Source organism: Diplotaxodon limnothrissa, linkage group LG16, assembly GCF_057381915.1.
Source record: "Diplotaxodon limnothrissa isolate DT_005_m linkage group LG16, D_limnothrissa_male_GT1.1, whole genome shotgun sequence".
Lineage (NCBI taxonomy): Eukaryota > Metazoa > Chordata > Actinopteri > Cichliformes > Cichlidae > Diplotaxodon > Diplotaxodon limnothrissa.
The window spans coordinates 7,674,541-7,693,930 of NC_140611.1; the positions used below are offsets into that span (position 1 = coordinate 7,674,541).

General features: G+C 38.9%; 1 protein-coding gene across 1 annotated transcript; it reads left to right on the forward strand.

The window, feature by feature from the left end:
* Window positions 1-682: 682 nt before the first annotated feature.
* Window positions 683-18,059, forward strand: LOC146615664 (interleukin-1 receptor type 1-like). The gene is made up of 11 exons (XM_085374076.1): window positions 683-752; window positions 5,488-5,701; window positions 6,473-6,647; window positions 12,051-12,225; window positions 13,101-13,172; window positions 13,528-13,654; window positions 13,912-14,051; window positions 14,155-14,301; window positions 14,478-14,642; window positions 17,376-17,564; window positions 17,866-18,059. Exons 1-11 carry the CDS (start codon window positions 686-688, stop codon window positions 18,057-18,059), a joined length of 1,665 nt encoding a protein of 554 aa, XP_085230202.1. The 5' UTR covers window positions 683-685.
* The last annotated feature ends 1,331 nt before the right edge of the window (window positions 18,060-19,390 follow it).

Consider the following 19,390-nt stretch of genomic DNA (forward strand, 5'->3'; position numbering starts at 1 on the left):
AAAACATATATCAAGTGACGACTGAAGACCATTCAGGGTAAACCCTTACTTTAAGTATTTATCACAGCAGTTGTGAGATATAAGGCTTACTCATTTCAAAAATTACTACAAAGTTTATTATTAAGACATTTTTATAGGAATGTCATCATTGTTTTTCAAAGCCCAGAAAGCCCAAAATTGGCATTATATTTTGGGAAATTCTGATTTTCTATTAATATGAAGTATTTTTAAATAAATATGTGCTGCAGATGAACTTGCCCATAAATTCCCTTATATATAACCTGACTCCGATCCACTTTATGTTAATGACCAAAATGAGTGCAATTCATATATGAATTATTACTTTTCGATGACGTAACAAAGACGCATGAATGATTTACATCAGCAGAGAGTTACTGCAAATGACAAAGAGAATTTTTTTTCTCAACCTTTGACAAAGAAACACCAATCAGTGGAACTTCCTGGGACTTTACTGGGAGTGTTTTGGCTCTGACTTCCTTGTGAGAGCTGAGAACACTCCATCTTTCACTTCCCTTTAAGGGAAGCTGTGCTCCCCAGGAAGTATGTCAAGAAACTTGTATACACTGCAAAGAATACGCTCGCCTGACAGGATGGCTCGTGTTCTCAAGAAAATCACACCGGACTTTACTGAAATGCAGTCTGTTGATTCCCTCAGATAAGAACTATGGCAGCGGCAGGTTGGGTCTGCTTGGTGACTGTTCTGCTGTCTCTGTCATTTGTTGTGACGCGTGGTAAGTACTGATTCTCCAACTTCTTCTGAACACTTAGTTTCAGCTGAGTGACAAGCTCTGTCTGCTTTATGCCAATGTCGTGGGGTTAGCTGTCATGGTTTATAACCAGTTTAACTGGTTTAGAAACCAGTTAAACTGTCTGTTAAGATTTTCCTTAACAGACAGGGCAAACTATCCTATAGCTTTGCCAAATACATTTATATGTATGCATGTATGTATGTATGTATGTATGTATGTATGTATGTATGTGTATATGTGTATATATATATATATATATATATACACACATATTGTACATATGTATCCTAACTCAAATGTTACCATAAATTAATCATAAATCAGTGATCAGAATAGATACTGGAATAAAAGCTGATTCTTCAGTGTTCCTTGTAGTGGATTTATCTATTCATACATCTGTGGTAGGGGACTGCACAGAATGCATACGGCAGTATGATAAAATCTCTATTCAACTGATCGGTTACCTGGGTAGGTTTTGCTATCAAGACAGACAATCACGACAGAAAAAGATAAACTGTGGTTTGATGAGTAAAAAAAGCATACCCCTCAACATTCCTCTCACGACAATGAAGTGATTCTGATAGACGATAACGTCAAAAAAACAACAACTGAAAGGTCTGTGGGGTTTTTGATGATTATATAGGTCAAGGAGACCAAACATTTATACTCAGACTTTGATGTGTGAATCTCCAGGAAGCGTCTTAGCTAAAAGATGTCAGCATTAAAGTTGCAGCACCTGTGCACGTCAGGCTGAACATAAAGGACAAGGTTTTATAAAATGCTCCAGCAGAGCCAAGGATCCCTCGCCAAGCGTGGCGCCAATAATAAAACAGTTGACTGTAATAAGCAGAGTAATCTTTTTAAAAGTACTACTCTAAATATTCTGTTATACCTGAATACTTTGATACAGGCTAGCTGACATGACTTACCTCCATATTATTACATGGAGGTAAGCTGTACACAGATAAGAAGTATTAGTGTAAGACAAACATTAACAGCTATCTGCTAAAATTACTAAGCGTTGCTAAGATACGGCTGCACGTTGCACTTTTGTCAGCTGGGTTTGACTAGCTGTGACGAACAAATGCTTTAGAATTACCTGAATTTCACAAGGTTCGCTGACGCAGCCTTACAACTTCACTAACAGTTAGACTGTGTAATACAAATTTCTTCTTCTTCTTACAGTAAACTGGCATGATGAGGTGAAAACAGTGTTTATATCTTGTTAATCCTTTAAACCCTGAAACATAAAATCATTTTATAATTTTTTTGATAAATTAAAACGAAAAAAAGAAATGTGCAAAAGTGCAATTTAATGTTCACAGTAATGTGAAGTACAGTATAACAGGTTTAGGATTAGGGTTAAAAAACGGATGATGTTGAGGTCTAAAAAAAACCCGATGAGGGTTATGTCTCATCGGTTAATGCTGTATGAGGTGTTCCACTGATGACAGATTTACAGCTTTGACAGGAAGTGGCAAACAAGACTCTTCCTCACTGTTTGAATAATCTGCGCCCAGGATGCAATCTTGAGCAATAGTGGAAAAGGCAGAACATAAATTGCCTACAGTTTTTAAAATCCCATAACCTTTTTGTCATTAAACAAGCGAAAATGCAAACATTAGCAGCGGTTTCTATTAACACTAAACGCTTAAACATTTAATGTAAAAAGCACCAATTTAGAACAACTGCACATTCGTGAAAAATCCAGTTTGCCTACTGTCCATAGCTGAATACACACAAGCTGTGGCAAGAAGTGCGAACATAGTGTGTAAAATTTCTAAACAAATTTGACATATTTTGATGTTTATTTTAATTCCGTGAAATGTCGTTCTAGCTGTCTGTATGAAAAGCTTCAGAAAGCTCCTGCACATTACCATAAACAGGAGGGAGCCTATGGTAATATGTAATAAGGGCCTGTCTGATTGTGTGATTTTTAATAATAAAAAATACATCATCACATTGGGCTGATAACCTCGTTTTCAGGTATCGTGTTCTCAGCCCATCGACCAAAACTTCGTTGTGGCTCCTCAACTGTGCCTGAAGACTAAATATGTTAAAACACGTGGGTATTTTCTACCACAGTAACAATCTTGTTAACCACAAACGTCATGTATCTCTGACATTGTGAATAGCAAAGTATTTTAGATAGCTCTAAAAGTGCTGACTCTTCAGACCAGTCAGAATATAACTTGATAAAAATAACTTTGCACATATCTGCAACATCCATTTAACTAAGTAAAACTTAGATAACTAAAAACTCAAGAAAAAGGTAGAAATGATTTGGTACAGTTTGTGCAGCAACTGCTCTTTTTCAGAGCAAACATTTAACCACTTACCACAGGTTGCTGCATATCTCATACTGTTTGCTCAGCACAAAAGTGGCACAAAATACGATTATCATAGAATTTCATTTACATCCAATACACCATGATAGCCTTCTCCTTGTCTCCCTTAGGTGCAATACTACAAAGTGTAAATTTTCGATGCAACATACTATTTTATTCTATTTATAAAGTATTATATTCTATTGTTTTCTTAATTTTTGGTGCTTGTAACTTTGTACTGTCCCCTTTCTGCCATGACCCAACAAATTTCCCATGTGTGGGACAAATACTGGTTTATCTTATCCTATGTTATTAACAGACGGGGAAGAAAAACGGGAAAGCATCCCTAGTTCTGTTTACAGATGCCAAACAGTTACTATTAAATTCAATAATGAAGTGGTGGTGGTGACATATCTTTGCACACCTGCATGGACGTGCATAGCCCTTCTCAGTGGTTGATAACCTGCAATATTAGAAGTTAACAAGTTGCATTAGTCATTGTTACGAAATGTTTGCTCTTTGACTGTAGCAAGACACCCATTTCCAGGAATCCATATTGGTGTTGTTCTACTTTGGACATGGCATTCACAGCTTGGAAAAGAACACAAATGTCATGGAAGTTTGGAAGTTGGCTAACAGCTAGCTAGGTCCACCAAGGGGTGTTTGTCCTAAAAATATCTTTTATAAACAGTATGAAAGATGGGCCACCATCAGGTCACCCATGAGTTTTCAACTTTTGAAACTTCAGTGTCAGCATTTTGGTCCGACACTAGCTGGAGGTATTTCCCTGCCTTGTTGTTGTTATTTATCTTTATGAATGACCTAACATTGGTTGTGTCCTTGACATGCCATAAATGAAAAGAAGAACAGAAAAGAACAAACAGTTGTAAACAGAAACTCTACGGCGAGTGACAAGATGGGTTAAATCGCAATGGGCATTGATGTTTTCACACATTTATTCTGAGGAGAATTAAATTTGTTACCCAGAGCAGAGGTAATCCTAAGGTATTATTTCACACCATTACTGGTATTATTACTCCTGGTCCACCTGCTGCCCCCAATTTCTTCAAATGAAGATTGTGAAAAATTTCTTTCTTTCTTAATAGAATTTTTTTTTTAGTAATGTAAGAAAACATTTTTCCCCATCAGCATTTCTTACTCTGCCTCAGCCTGTTATTTGAGACAGCTTTTTATCGGTTTCACTAGCCGAGCTGGAAAAGTTAGTTAATTCAAAGAAAGTATCCTCCTGTTCATTTGACAGTTTACCTGCATCGTTACTCAAAAATGTCTTCCAGTCTATCGGTCCCTGTGTGCTCACCACAATTAACACGTCACTGGTAAAGTCCCTGTGCTGTACATCCCATCTAAAAAAAAAAAAACAGCAGTTGCAGGCCAATCTCAAAATTACCACTAACTGCTAAGATTTTAGAAAAGGTTGTGGCTAAGCAGCTTACAGCAGTTTTGGACAAACACGATATTCTTGACAAATTTCAGTCAGTCAGTGGCTTTCGTAGACCTCATTCTACTGAAACAGCCCTTCTTAGAGTCTCCAGTGACATTTTGATGCAAAACGATGCAGGAAAATGTTTTGTTTTGCTGATGTTGGACCCGACGCCAGCTATGCATTGCTTTTAAGCCCCAAGATCTATCTATGCTGCAGATTCTGAATGAGTGCTTAGAATCCATTAAAGGTTGGCTGGATGACAGCTTTCTCCAACTTAATGAAGGACACACTGAAGTCCTTGCATGTGGCTCCTGACTTGTACCTATGATAATGAATGCTGGTCCCCTTTCGACATTTGTGAAATCATCTATCAGGAACCTAGGGGTAACCTTTGACCCGGCTCTCACATTGGATGTCCATGTCAAATCTCTGATTTGGTCTTGCTTTTATTACTTAAGAAACATTGCCAAATTAAGTCCTATTGTATCTCGTACTAAACTGGAGATTATTATTCATGCATTCATTTCATCACGTTTGGACTACTGTAATTCACTGTTTACATGTCTAAGCAAAAACTCCCTGGAACGTCTGCAGGTTGTTCAGAACGCTGCAGCAAAGCTTTTGACCAAATCCTTGAAGTACTCACATGTGACTCGGTAGTCTCTTTTAAAAACAACTAAAAACACATCTTTTTAGAATTGCATTTCGTTAACTTTTTGTCTGTTTTTGTTTTATACCTTGTTATCTCTGTGTAAAGCACTTTGTGATCTTTTGTCTAGAAAGGTGCTATATAAATAAAATGTTACTTACTTTACTTACTTAGTCCTATTCTGTTCTATCTGTTCTTCTTTTGGAGTAACATGTCTTCCTTGTAGATTGATATATTTTTTTAACATCTTACATTAAATGACAAATAGTTGTTCTCCTGTTGCACTGTCACCTACAGACCACCGTGGGGAGATAGATACCTTCCATGTGAGTGCTGGCCATTTCTTTTTGCTGAATTGCTACACAGCAGAGGCTCATGATGTCGTGATCTGGAGCAGAGGGGAGAGTAAAGACAATCTGAGCCTGCCCACTGGAGTGGAAGTGAGGGACAGGTTACTTTGGTTTCTACCTGTCCAGATGTCCCACAATGGATCTTACACCTGTCAGATAAGGTATAAAAATATCTGTATGACTTCTCTTGCATGAGTTCTCCTGATCCCTGCAGTTCCATGCTTCTAGTATATTTATAAATGTGCTTTAACACACGTGCACAGACAAACACAACCTACTTTATAATAAAATGCTGTAAAACCTAACAGTTGTATGCAGGCTATGATCAAGCTCTGTTGTATTGGAAACCCTTTGTCACTCATCCAAGTGACTTCTTCAGAAGTCTCCAATGAAAACGCTACGTCCAGATGAACAAAATCAACCTTTTGCGACCTGTTTTATAAGATATGCCAACTAACCTACTAACTGGATTTTAACATCTGTAAATCTTTGATGTTGCACTTTTAGGAGACTGTGTGAAGGTTGTACTGGGAGCATATGGAGCCTCCTATACAACAGGGAGACGGGATTGGCCATTTCTAAAAATGAATGTGTTATTTATCCAGGAAATGATCAAACCATTAAGAGCAAATGAGCAACTGGATAAATATCCAAATATATATGAGAGGAGGGATATCAAATCTCCTCAGTTCCAGCCTTCAGGCAGTCTCTGTACGTGTGTGTGCTAATTTATATTCCTAATGGATGTTATTTTTTTTAATCTTATATCTAATTAGTGCTGAACAGATATATAACTTCAGCTTATCAGTGGAATAGAGGCATAACTGAAACATCAATTCATATTTTAGTCATATTGTCTGTAACCATTTAGGATAAACAAAAAGTACAGGGATATTTCTTGCTGTTGGCTTTACAATTCTTTTTCTTTTCAGGAATCAGTCTGGAGTATTATTACGGAGGCTAAAGTTTTGGGTGTCAGTGTCTAGTGGAGAGTGTCCTTATACCGTTGAGAGCATTTCCATCACAAAAGGAGTGAGCGACAGTCTTCCTTGTAAACAGAAAGAAATCTTCGGCCTGAATAGCGTGGTGAATGTACGATGGATGAAGGTATAAAGAGGCCTAATACACTTGTTTTACTGCATTGACATGTTTGCCTTGTTAGGACCTGATTTGAGTACAAAGAAAACTGTTGCTCATCAATATTATTTTGCACCTAAAAAAAGCTGGCTGAAGAACGTACTGGCGGTCTGGTCTCTGCCCTCCATATACACCAATCAGGCATAACATTATGACCACCTGGTCCCCCTTTTCAAGTCAAGTCAAGTCAAGTTGGCTTTATTGTCACTTCAACCATATACAGTTTAACAGTACACAGTGAGGCGAAACAATGTTCCTCCAGGAACCAAGGTGCTACATGCAACATAAATTTACAACATAAATTAACAGAAAACACTAAACTAGCCAACTAAGAGACCTAGTTAGCTGGCTAGCAGAGACAAGACAGACTGACCTAACATAAATTACAACATAAATTAACAAAAAAAAACAAACTATCTAACTATCTAAGGAAGACTTTTTTTTTGTTATCAGACAGCAGACAACAAAGTGCACGTGCAAATGTGCAAACAAGAGCAGCAAAGTGACAGAATGATAGAAAAACACAACGTAACATAATACAGTGGGGCAAAAAAGTATTTAGTCAGCCACCGATTGTGCAAGTTCCCCCACCTAAAATGATGACAGAGGTCAGTAATTTGCACCAGAGGTACACTTCAACTGTGAGAGACAGAATGTGAAAAAAAAATCCATGAATCCACATGGTAGGATTTGTAGAGAATTTATTTGTAAATCAGGGTGGAAAATAAGTATTTGGTCAATAACAAAAATACAACTCAATACTTTGTAACATAACCTTTGTTGGCAATAACAGAGGTCAAACGTTTACTATAGGTCTTTACCAGGTTTGCACACACAGTAGCTGGTATTTTGGCCCATTCCTCCATGCAGATCTTCTCGAGAGCAGTGATGTTTTGGGGCTGTCGCCGAGCAACACGGACTTTCAACTCCCGCCACAGATTTTCTATGGGGTTGAGGTCTGGAGACTGGCTAGGCCACTCCAGGACTTTCAAATGCTTCTTACGGAGCCACTCCTTTGTTGCCCGGGCGGTGTGTTTTGGATCATTGTCATGTTGGAAGACCCAGCCTCGTTTCATCTTCAAAGTTCTCACTGATGGAAGGAGGTTTTGGCTCAAAATCTCACGATACATGGCCCCATTCATTCTGTCCTTAACACGGATCAGTCGTCCTGTCCCCTTGGCAGAAAAACAGCCCCATAGCATGATGTTTCCACCCCCATGCTTCACAGTAGGTATGGTGTTCTTGGGATGCGACTCAGTATTCTTCTTCCTCCAAACACGACGAGTTGAGTTTATACCAAAAAGTTCTACTTTGGTTTCATCTGACCACATGACATTCTCCCAATCCTCTGCTGTATCATCCATGTGCTCTCTGGCAAACTTCAGACGGGCCTGGACATGCACTGGCTTCAGCAGCGGAACACGTCTGGCACTGCGGGATTTGATTCCCTGCCGTTGTAGTGTGTTACTGATGGTGACCTTTGTTACTTTGGTCCCAGCTCTCTGCAGGTCATTCACCAGGTCCCCCCGTGTGGTTCTGGGATCTTTGCTCACCGTTCTCATGATCATTTTGACCCCACGGGATGAGATCTTGCGTGGAGCCCCAGATCGAGGGAGATTATCAGTGGTCTTGTATGTCTTCCATTTTCTGATGATTGCTCCCACAGTTGATTTTTTCACACCAAGCTGCTTGCCTATTGTAGATTCACTCTTCCCAGTCTGGTGCAGGTCTACAATACTTTTCCTGGTGTCCTTCGAAAGCTCTTTGGTCTTGGCCATGGCGGAGTTTGGAGTCTGACTGTTTGAGGCTGTGTACAGGTGTCTTTTATACAGATGATGAGTTCAAACAGGTGCCATTCATACAGGTAACGAGTGGGGGACAGAAAAGCTTCTTACAGAAGACGTTACAGGTCTGTGAGAGCCAGAGATTTTCCTTGTTTGAGGTGACCAAATACTTATTTTCCACCCTGATTTACGAATAAATTCTTTACAAATCCTACCATGTGAATTCATGGATTTTTTTTTTTTCACATTCTGTCTCTCACAGTTGAAGTGTACCTCTGGTGCAAATTACTGACCTCTGTCATCATTTTAAGTGGGGGAACTTGCACAATCGGTGGCTGACTAAATACTTTTTTGCCTCACTGTAATAAGGTTTTGTGATGATGAGTTGAGGTAGTGGAGGAACAGTAAACATTCCTTAGTGTAGCAGCAAAAATTAGGAAGTACAGAAGTTAGTGCAAAAAGTCCAGTAATAATATTGTGCAAAAGAGCATTAACAGGTTGGTGTGTACGATGGTTTGGTGGTGTAGGTCAGTGTGTTTGCGCTTGTGTTGATTAGTCAGTCCAGTCTCAATGTTTTGAGGTAGTTGAGTTAACCTGAGTGATAATGTTTGTGTGTGTGTGTGTGTGTGTGTGTGCGTGTGCGTGTGTGTGTGTTTATCAGTCAGTCCCTTTTTGCTGAGGAGACGGATGGCTTGTGGAAAAAAGCTGTTGCACAGTCTGGATGTGTGTGCCCGAATGCTTCGGTACCTTTTTCCAGATGGCAGGAGTTTGAAGAATGTGTGAGGGGGGTGTGTCCAATCAGCCACAATGCTGGTGGCTTTGCGAATGCAGCGTGTGGTGTAGATGTCCTCAATAGAGGGGAGAGAGACCCCGATGATCTTCTCTGCTGTTCCCACTATCCGCTGTAGTACGCTTTTACTGTCAAAACAGACATTACCCCTCGAGACGTGGACCCCACAAAACCCCGGAAAGTGTGCTGTGGTATCTAAGCAACAGATCCTATTAGGGCTGAACGATTATGGAAAATAATCTAATTGCGATTTTTTGCCCCAATATTGCGATGCGATATGCGATTATTTTTTAAGGTCTTTGTCTTCTGTATTATTAAACAAAGACAAGCAATACATCATATAGTATGGCCAATACTATATTACATTAATTTTAAACTGTTCTTTCCTGGAAGACAGACCTCTGTTATGATGACATGAGGTGATGCATGAATTGATGACTGACATTTTTATTTAACTTCTTCAATCACAACAGTATATTTGAACATACACAATAGTTTATTTTTAGCTTACCAGGGTTCCTTGTCAGCACTTTATGCTCAGATGTTTATCTGAGCATAAAGTGCTGACAAGGAACCCTGGTGTAAACATTAAAATGAAAGTCAGTGCAATGTGCAGATTGCAGAAATATACATAAACAAAATCAGTGGCTTTACCACACTCAGTTTTTCGACATCTGTGAACTACTAGACAGTCATTCAATTAAAAAATAATATTAAATAAATAAAACTAATAAATAAAAAATACACACATCTTACTGATCTCTGCAGTCAGTAACATTACACATAAAGTGCAAACATAATAGCAATTGTATAAACACACACACAAACACGCCTTTAAAATTTAAAGGCGTGAAATTGGACGGTCTAGTTCTGATTAGCGTCACCGCTGTCTCGGTGGAGTTTAATAAACTCGGCCGTCTGCTTCTTGCTATCTAAAATATAACCAGACACTGGTGTAAATTCTCGACTGTCTCATACTTCTGTTTAATAAGTTTTCTGTTTGACGTTTAGTCAGCTGTGTGAAAACCAAGGAGGAACCCACCCGGGGGATTAATAAAGTTTTATTTTATCTAATCTAATAACTTTAATCTCAGCCAAACCGATTTACTCACGAACAAACAAAACACTGAAAAAAGCCCAACAATAACATTTTTAGGTTGTCTAAGTGACTTATATATTACGTTTAACCCGAGCAGCGAAACTCCGCGGTGATCTGAAAATGATGTGCCGGGAGTTGTGCCGTTCTCGGCCGCATCAGTAACCCTCGAGCTCCCGGCTAGCTGTCGAGCTGGTGGGTAGCAGACGCCTCTGAAAACGTCGAAGCACTTTTGCAAATATGGGATATCTTGATAAACCGAGCAGATATTTGATGTTTACACAGCTACTTTCTCGCCTGAAAATATGTTAAAAGTTTATTTTGTGACCCTGAAAGATTAGTATGAGTAATTTTAAAACTTAGTAGCGGCCGCCATTGCTGGAAACTGGAGTTTGGCTGGGCCGCGCTATGAATTCTGGGATATGGTAGTAATTTGGACAGCCTTCGGTGCGTCGCTGTGACGTAATCGGTCTACAAATGCGGCCTCAGGAGGATGCAGCCCATGAATTTGGACATGTCCAGAGTATAATCGCAGCCTTTGCGGTTAGAAAATTGCACTTGATCATGTCGCGATATTATCGCAAATGCGATATATCGTTCAGCCCTAGATCCTATAATTCCTATAAGTTGGGAGGTGGAGACTCCATGGATCAGGCTTCTTTGTCCAACACATCCCACAGATGTTGATTAAATTGAGATCTGGAGAATTTAGAGGCCAAGTCAAGATTCCAAACTCATTGTTGTGCTGCTCAAACCATTTGTAAACCATTTTTTGCTTTGTGGCAGGGTGCATTATCCTGCTGCAAGATTCCACAGCCATCAGGGAATACTGTTTCTATGGGAGGTCATACATGGTCTGCAGCAGTGCTTAGTTAGGTGGTACATGTCAAAGTTACATCCAGCAGAACGTTACCCAAAGCAAACTGTGATCCACTATGTATTCTGACACCTTTCTATCAGAACCTACATCAACTCTTTCAGCATTTTGAGCTACAGTAGCTCGTCTGTTGGCTTGGATCACACTCCAGTTTTGGAGAGGCTCTCACCCAGCTGTGTGGCCAACACAATTTGGCACTTGTCAAACTCGGCTCAAATCCTTACGCGTGCCCATTTTTCCTGCTTCTAACACATCAACTTTGAGGGCAAAATATTCATTTGCTGTCTAAGATATCCCAGCCAGTAACAGGTGCTAATAAATCAGTTTTATTCATTTCACCTGTCAGTGGTCATAATGCTATGCTATTGGTGTATAATCCCATTTTATGGAATATAATATCATGAAGAGTGGACAGAAACAATTGCTGATAAACTATCAGTGGAAACAGCAGATATAAACTAGGCTAGTTTATACACAATCGCTCCACCTAAAGTGCTTAGGTGGGCCAAATCCCAGGCTTCTGTTTTACAACTTCCATAAATGCAACACTGCCCCCTTCTGTAGATATCAGGGAAAAATGTGTGCCAGATCTGCCCCCCTGGCAGATAAGACTGGTTGCCACCCAGGCCAGCAACAATGTAGTACTATGCATTTTGTTACCTGGAAACTTGCGACCAACACATTTTGAGATCACTATGCCAGTTTTTTGCTTTTTATTCATGTTTTCCTTTATTTCTGGCTCTTCTTTCTTGTCTTGAGGCTCAAAAATGCCTCTCAAAAATATGGCACTGTGAAAACTAACTACAGGATTGGTTTCTGTCTGCAGGATTGCCAGCTCATTCAGCGGCAAGGGAAACCCATCTCTGTTGATATGAAAGGCAACATGAGGCTTCCTCAAGCCTCAGAGGAGGACAATGGGAAATATACCTGCCTGATAGACATTAACTTGGATGGCAGGAATTATACCGCTTCACGCAGCATCCTGTTGACTGTTAAAGATGGTAAGTACTGTAGAGCTCTCATATTGAATCCTTAATTATTCTGGTGTCATTTTTTAATATATTACTCTGGCTGTACATAATTATTATTATTATTTTGTTTTGTTTAATCATAGACTTGAAGACTTAATTCAGGGGGTTTAACAAAAAAGAAATAAATCATTGGATGCTTTGGCATACGAGTTGTATCTCTCCATTTTCATTATTTTTCTCTTCTCCTCATGCTGTTGTAAGTTAAATATGTCCAAAGATGTTTTCTCAGAACATGCAGGCTCTTCTTGTTTTTGAGTGTGAACAGTGGTTTTCACCATCTGGTAAACCATCTGTATTTACATTCATAAAGGCATCTCTTGATTGTATATTCTAGACTCTGATAACGACACCATATTTCCTTGAGTGTTTACAACTGTGGTAAATGTTGTTTAGCCTTTTTTTTCTTAAATCTAAACTCTAGTAGGTTTGTTTGGTCTTCTGGGGCCAGATTCATTTCCTTAATTTGCATCAACGTCTCAGTGAATTTCACAAGTTCCAGTGAAATGCTGAAATACAAGTTTAGCTATTGGACTCAGATCCAGATGTCTTTAATTAACTTTGTTTATCATGGAATGACGAGGCAACAGGCCTCATCTCCCATACTTTTGAGCGTCTGAAAATGGGGGATTATGGATAAAAACGAGTGTAATTCCTAAAGAGTTCATGCAAAACCTCGGTTAAACCTCTTGAATTAAAGCTAAACATCTGCACTTCAATCACATCTGGTTTGTCTGATTTAAATTAGCCTGTGATGGTGTACAGAGGCAATATATACAAATGCTTATGGAGCTAAATGTATATTGTCCCACTTTCTTTATTTTTCCTTCCTTCTTTCTTTCTTGCAGACCTCCCAGAAAAAGTTTTTGTAGAGCCACAGCTGGTGACCCCTGACAAGCAAGAGATTACAGTTGAACTAGGCAAGTGAAACACTAAATAAAATGCATTAGAGTGAATGTTAGTGCTATGGAAAAATATTATAAACACCTTTAAATATCATGAAGTCATTTACACCATTATCCATTTATTGACTGTATGATCTTTATGATAAATACTTGACAAACAGTTGTTTTTCAAGTCAAGATGACAATAAAGTCCTTTAAAACCTTTGCAATGGTGCTTTGTCATCTAGCGACTGAACAGAATTAGTCAGAAGCCTTTTGAAAAGTTTCCGTGACGTTAAATTTCATTTGAGCTAACTTCATATTTTTGTTTGATCAAAACGGGAAATGTAGACTGACAGTTTCTTTGTTTTTTACTCTCACTGCCCATCAGGTTTGAGAGTGGAGCTGCAGTGTTTAGCATTCATAGGCTACAGTGAGGATAACGAGTCTTCACTGCACTGGACTGTTGGCAAGGATTACGCTGAGGACCTCGAGGAGATTAGTGTGTCCCGGAAAACGTGAGTTTTACATTACCATGGACGGGGCTATTAATAGGGCGAATACAAAACACTGCATTATACTGCATCGAGATTAAATCAAAACAACACAATGTGTCAGACATTAAATGTCACTTGGAGGCAGAACTTCTTTTCTGAGTAATAGACTGTAAATGTTGCAACTGTAGCAGCACAAAAAACTTAACACCTAACATTTACATATTATTCTTTGATTCCATGATTCATTCTGACTGACTGATTGTTTCTGTACCCTTTAGTATTCATAGAGAAGGCAAAGTATACGAACTGGTCATTCTGTCCATCGCTAAAGTTCATCGCAAGTTCCTGAATTTTGAGTTCGAGTGCCATTTAGAAAGCCTAGCGGGAGAACAAATCAGTGTGGTGAAGCTTAAAGAAGGTAATAAAGATATATATAGACATATACATATAAATGTGTGTGTGTTCAAGAATTATAGTCGTCTGAGACACTTGCCTTACGTTTGTCTCCTTCCTCTCTCCAGCTGACCGCAGTTCTTTCCACATGAGTTGGGCTGTTTGCCTTTCTGCATCTCTGGCTGTTCTAGCCTTGGCTGCGTGCTTCTTCTTCTTTAAAGTAAACCTGATATTGGCTTACAGGGATCTGTTGGCACATTTTCCCAAACAACAAGGTAAAGCCGTTATCAGTTGAACTTAAGTTTTTGTGTGGCATCATCTGACGAGATACTACTAACCTTACAGCACAACTAACACAGTACTGAAAGCCGTGAAAGCTGGATGTTGATTCACATTTTAAAAGGATCAAACGTTATAAAATGAACATAAACAATCATTTAGATTCTGTCAGTTCCAGATGGGAAGCTCTATGATGCCTACGTGAGTTTCATCCATTCCAATGCCATGAGTTCAGATGAGGGCGCGAGGTTTGCCATGCAGATCCTGCCTGAGAAACTGGAGGAACAATATGGCTACTCTCTGTTTATCAGAGGACGGGATGACTGTCCTGGCGAAGGTAAGAAGCAGATATCCATAATATGTAAACAGAGGTAGAAAGACTTGTCTTTCTAGATGTAGTGTAATTCTTGAGGTTGTTAAGGTCATTCTCCAACCCCCAAAAGACGGGAAAACATACAAAGGCTTTGAGCTGTTTATTGTCACAAACTGCTGTTCACAGTTTTTATTAAATTAAGACATCAAATACATAACCAACGAATCTAAATCAGTTGCTATGATGCTTTCAGGTAAAAGACAAGTAGAACTAGTTGCATTTTAAATGTGGTTAAATTAACGTTTTTAATGACTTTATAAAACAAGAACTGGTTGCTTGATTTTCATTTTGATTTTCTCTAATGCACACAGACTCAAAGAGTCAAATATATACATACACTCACTTAAACCTCTAATAAGTGGTGCTGAAGCCTCTACAACAGGGGTCTCAAACTCCAGGCCTCGAGGGCCGGTGTCCTGCAGGTTTTAGATCTCACCCTGGGTCAACACACCGGAATCAAATGACTAGTTCGTTACCAGGCCTCTGGAGAACTTCAGACATGTTGAGGGAGTAATTTACCCATTTAAATCAGCTGTGTTGGATCAAGGACACATCTAAAACCTGAAGGACACCGGCCCTCAAGGTCTGGAATTCGAGACCCCCGCTTCTACACTATCTGTTAACTTGACAAGACCAAGGCCTATTATCTTTGTGCTACTAAAGTCATCAGCGATTACAACTGATGTTGTAGTCAGTCAATACTTCTCTTTGCCAGCATGAAAAGGATTTGTTTGACAGCACTCATTAGATTGACCAATACTCAGGTCTCAGTGAAGATCTAAGAAGGACAATTGTAGATTAGGGCTGCCACAAACGATTATTTTGATAGTCGACTAGTCACCGATTAATGGATCATGCATCCATTGGACGTAAAATGTACAGCTTATTGCACCAGCATGCATCTGCTCTTATATAACTATCATTAGCTTACAGCTTTAAGTGTTTAAGGTATGTGCTAACTAAAAATAAAGACAAGATGATAGTTTATTAAATTTTAATGAAATCTGCAGGTTGTTTCAGTGAAGTTTAATAAACTCAGCCGTCTGCTCCTTGCTATCTAAAATATAACAGGACACCGGAGAATATTCTCGAGCATCTCACACTTCTGATAATCAGCTGTCTGCTTGAGGTTTACTCAGCTGTGTAAAAACTATAACTTTAATCTCAGCCAAACGATTTACTCAGGAACAAATAAAATACTGAAAAAAGCCAAACAATAACATTTTTAAATTATCTAAGTGACTCATATATCATGTTTAACCTGAGTAGTGAAAGACGGTGGTGGGTTTAAAAACGATTTGCCGGGAGTCCGGTGTTCTCACAGCTCTAGTGAGCCTTGCCCCCGGCTAACTATCGAGCTAGTGGGTAACAGACGTCTCCAAAAACGTCGGAGCACTTTTGAAAATATGTGGTGTCTTCATAAACTGAGCAGATATTTGAAGTATGCACAGCTACATTCTCGCCTGAAAATATGTTAAACGTTTATTTTGTGACCCAAAAAGAATAATAAGAGTAAAGTTAAAACTAACTAGCGGCCGCCATTGTTGACTTCTGCGCTGAGCCGCGCTATGATTTCTGGGACACAGCTGCTTCTTCTTCTTCGGGGTTTAACGGCAGCTGGCATCCTTGTACATGCAGTGCTGCCATCTTCTGTTTCAGTCCGTTATTACACTCTTAAATCCTACTACTTATTCCTGCGTCTTTTGGGATCTTACAAAGCTTCAAACGACGCGTCGACTATTAAATTAGTCGTCGACGATTTCAATAGTCGACGTAATCGTGACTAGTCGACTAATCGTGGCAGCCCTATTGTAGATTTACAATTGGGAAGGGAAAGTCTGGAGTTATTGTTAAACAACAGCAGGTTCCAAGACCCTCAGTTCAGAACTCTAACTACAAAAAAGTACAAGTTTTTTGGATGCGCCACTGCTTTGCCACTATCTGGAGGATGACCAAATAATGTTGTCCTCAGATCAGAGAACATTAGTTAGGAAAAACTTCAGCGGAACCACCAGGACTCAAGCCTGCCATGACCTGGAAGATAAAGTAAAGGCTGTTGAACCAAAGAACACTGTAACAGCTGTGTAGCATGGTGGCGGCATTGCTATTGCATTCATTCTCATGATGAGTGTATCTAAACCTTTGACCACAACTGTATCTGTAAGAATTCTGTTTATAGTTGCAAAAAAAAGAAAAAAAGAAAGAGAAGTTTGAAAAGAAAATAAGAGCTTCTTGGTTAAACTCCTAGTATAATACATGGGAGAAATTGGATAAAAGCCATGTTTACTAAATTACTGGAACACAGTACAGTACAGTTAAAAACAGACTTAATACTTTCTTGAGCTGATGTCTAGCTATCCTCTGTATTTCTGTTTTTCCCTTTTCTTTTTGTGTTCTTCTTATTGCTCTAGTTTATTTCCTTTATGTTTGTATTGGTGATACATTGCAATTCAATTCAGTTTTTATGTATATAGTGCCAAATCACAATAACAGCTGCCTCAAGGCACTTACAAGGTTCTTTAATTTTATTAATGCAGACTAAACTGGTAAGTTAAAAAAAGAAGAAGAAATGAGTGCCTGGAAGAAGCCACAGTTCTGCCCAAAATTATAGTTTGTGCTGTTGAAATGGGCTGTCTTCAGTTTGCAGACAAAGAGTTCTAACCTGCAGTTTTGTGTCTGGCCATGAATCCCTTACAGCAATACACGATGCAACAGCTGCTGCGATGCACCAGTGCCGCAGACTGCTTATCATCTTATCACCTGAGGCGAAAACGGAGGAAAGCACTTGCATATGTGACAATCAAAGCCAAGTGTGGTATGAGCAGAAAGTTGGCCTTCATGATGCTTTGACGAAGAATGATCCCAGAGTTATCCTGGTGGAAATTGGTAAATGATTCCTCATTTTTCAAAAATCTCTAGCCACATGAATTCTGTTAAGTCACGGGTTATATAGCTCAGCATTCATGCCCTATTTGGTCATGTATAATTCTTTGCAGGCATCACAAACAGAGATTTTACTTCCAGCTTTTATGCTAAGCTAACTTAGTACATTTTGATAAGGAATAAAGTGTGTTCATCTCTGGACTTGTTGCACTCGGTCAGGACTTCGTTTAATAAAAATTAAAATGTCAGCTTATTAAACGTGTTTATTTTCATTTATATTTAAACTGTTTTTCTTTTTTGCCAGATGGTCCAGTGGATTACAGTCACTTGCCAGAGTCTGTGCGTTATATCAAGAGGAAACAAGGAGCCCTGAAGTGGAAGAAAGATTTTCTTGCGACACACAAATTCACAGAATTATACTCAAAGAGAAACTTTTGGATAAATCTCAGGTACCACATGCCCCCAGTACCTACAAGAAGGCTCCAAACTATTGTCTAAACAATATCTTAAAGTTTTATTGATGGGATTCATCCATCAGGCCTGTTTCTTGGAACACTTGACAAATGGAAACTTTACGTGCTTACAGCTGTCGTCACCTGTATTTTTAAGACTCACTAGGACTACAATAAGCAAGCCCATATATTCTTCTGCACAATGAATTTCACAACATGTGCAACAAGGATGGAGGCATCTGCTGGACTTTTCTATTGGTGCATGTTTGCTATTACTTCCTTCATAAGTGATAGCAATACATTTTTTCTACATTTGAATTGTATTTTTTTATGCACTTATAATATATCATCAGGCATGCTAGCAACTTTTAAAATTGCACCTTTCCTTTATAGAAGGGCTGTGTACATACATATGTGTACATATTTGAAAGGATAATTATTTTTTATGTTGACAGCATTGCTTATTTTTATACTGAATGATAGATTTTTGAATGATACATATTTATATTCTGTTATTTAAGTATTTGTGACTGAGTATAAATGTTTAAGTATTATATATTTTGTATTCTTTTTTTCCAAGTTTCCCTTCCAAGTATGGCTTACTGATTGTGTCTCTTCATCACATCAGTTTACTCAGAGGAAAAGATTTAAACTTATTCAGTAGAATAGTTTGAGGCAATGGCATTCCATCAAGACAAGCACCTAGTCAAATTCAAAATTAGACATTAATTAAAACATAGCAAGAGGAAGCGATATCTCTACTTTCGTGTCAAACAGTGCTCTGTCATGATGCGCGTCGCCTGTTTGCATTCATCCCTACATCACTAGAATATTCTGGATGCTACTGGGTATAATTGTCGAAAGCTGCACTTGCCTGGGATCTCAATGGAAACAGTAGCGTGTCTCTGTTTTATGGGCATGTCTGTGTCCCATGAACGATAGCTGGAGCTTGTCAAGCCAAGAGTCCAGCAGCTTTTTCTGACTGATTTTGCATGTTCATTGTGTATAAAGTCCAGTCTTTAATGGGAGACTGATAGAATATTAGTGCACTAGACAAGATGCTTCACTGCTGTCAGATCAAGTAACAGCTTTGCTTTGTGTGGAAACACAGCTAGCATTAGCAACTAGAGTCTTCTGTGATAAGTTTCCTCTTATTGGCCATCTTGGACAATATGTGTGATGTAGAGGAATTAGAGTGCTGTGTAACTGTAATTATACAGCACTCTAAAGGAGTAATGTGTTAATTACTCCTTTAGCACATTAGCAAGGTAAAGCTTGATAACAAGGAGTGAGCGCAAGATCCAGTTTATTTAAACAGAAGAGGTGCAGTCTCATGTTCAGGGACAGCCACTACAAATATGATTAAACGGTGAGTAT

What these genes read in the sequence shown, in the direction of transcription:
- LOC146615664 (XM_085374076.1), top strand. Translation starts at nt 686, where the DNA reads ATGGCAGCGGCAGGTTGGGTCTGCTTGGTGACTGTTCTGCTGTCTCTG. An exon ending in AGAGATTACAGTTGAACTAG is followed by an intron (nt 13,173 to 13,527) that starts GCAAGTGAAACA and finishes ACTGCCCATCAG; the next exon opens with GTTTGAGAGTGGAGCTGCAG. An exon ending in ACATTTTCCCAAACAACAAG is followed by an intron (nt 14,302 to 14,477) that starts GTAAAGCCGTTA and finishes AGATTCTGTCAG; the next exon opens with TTCCAGATGGGAAGCTCTAT.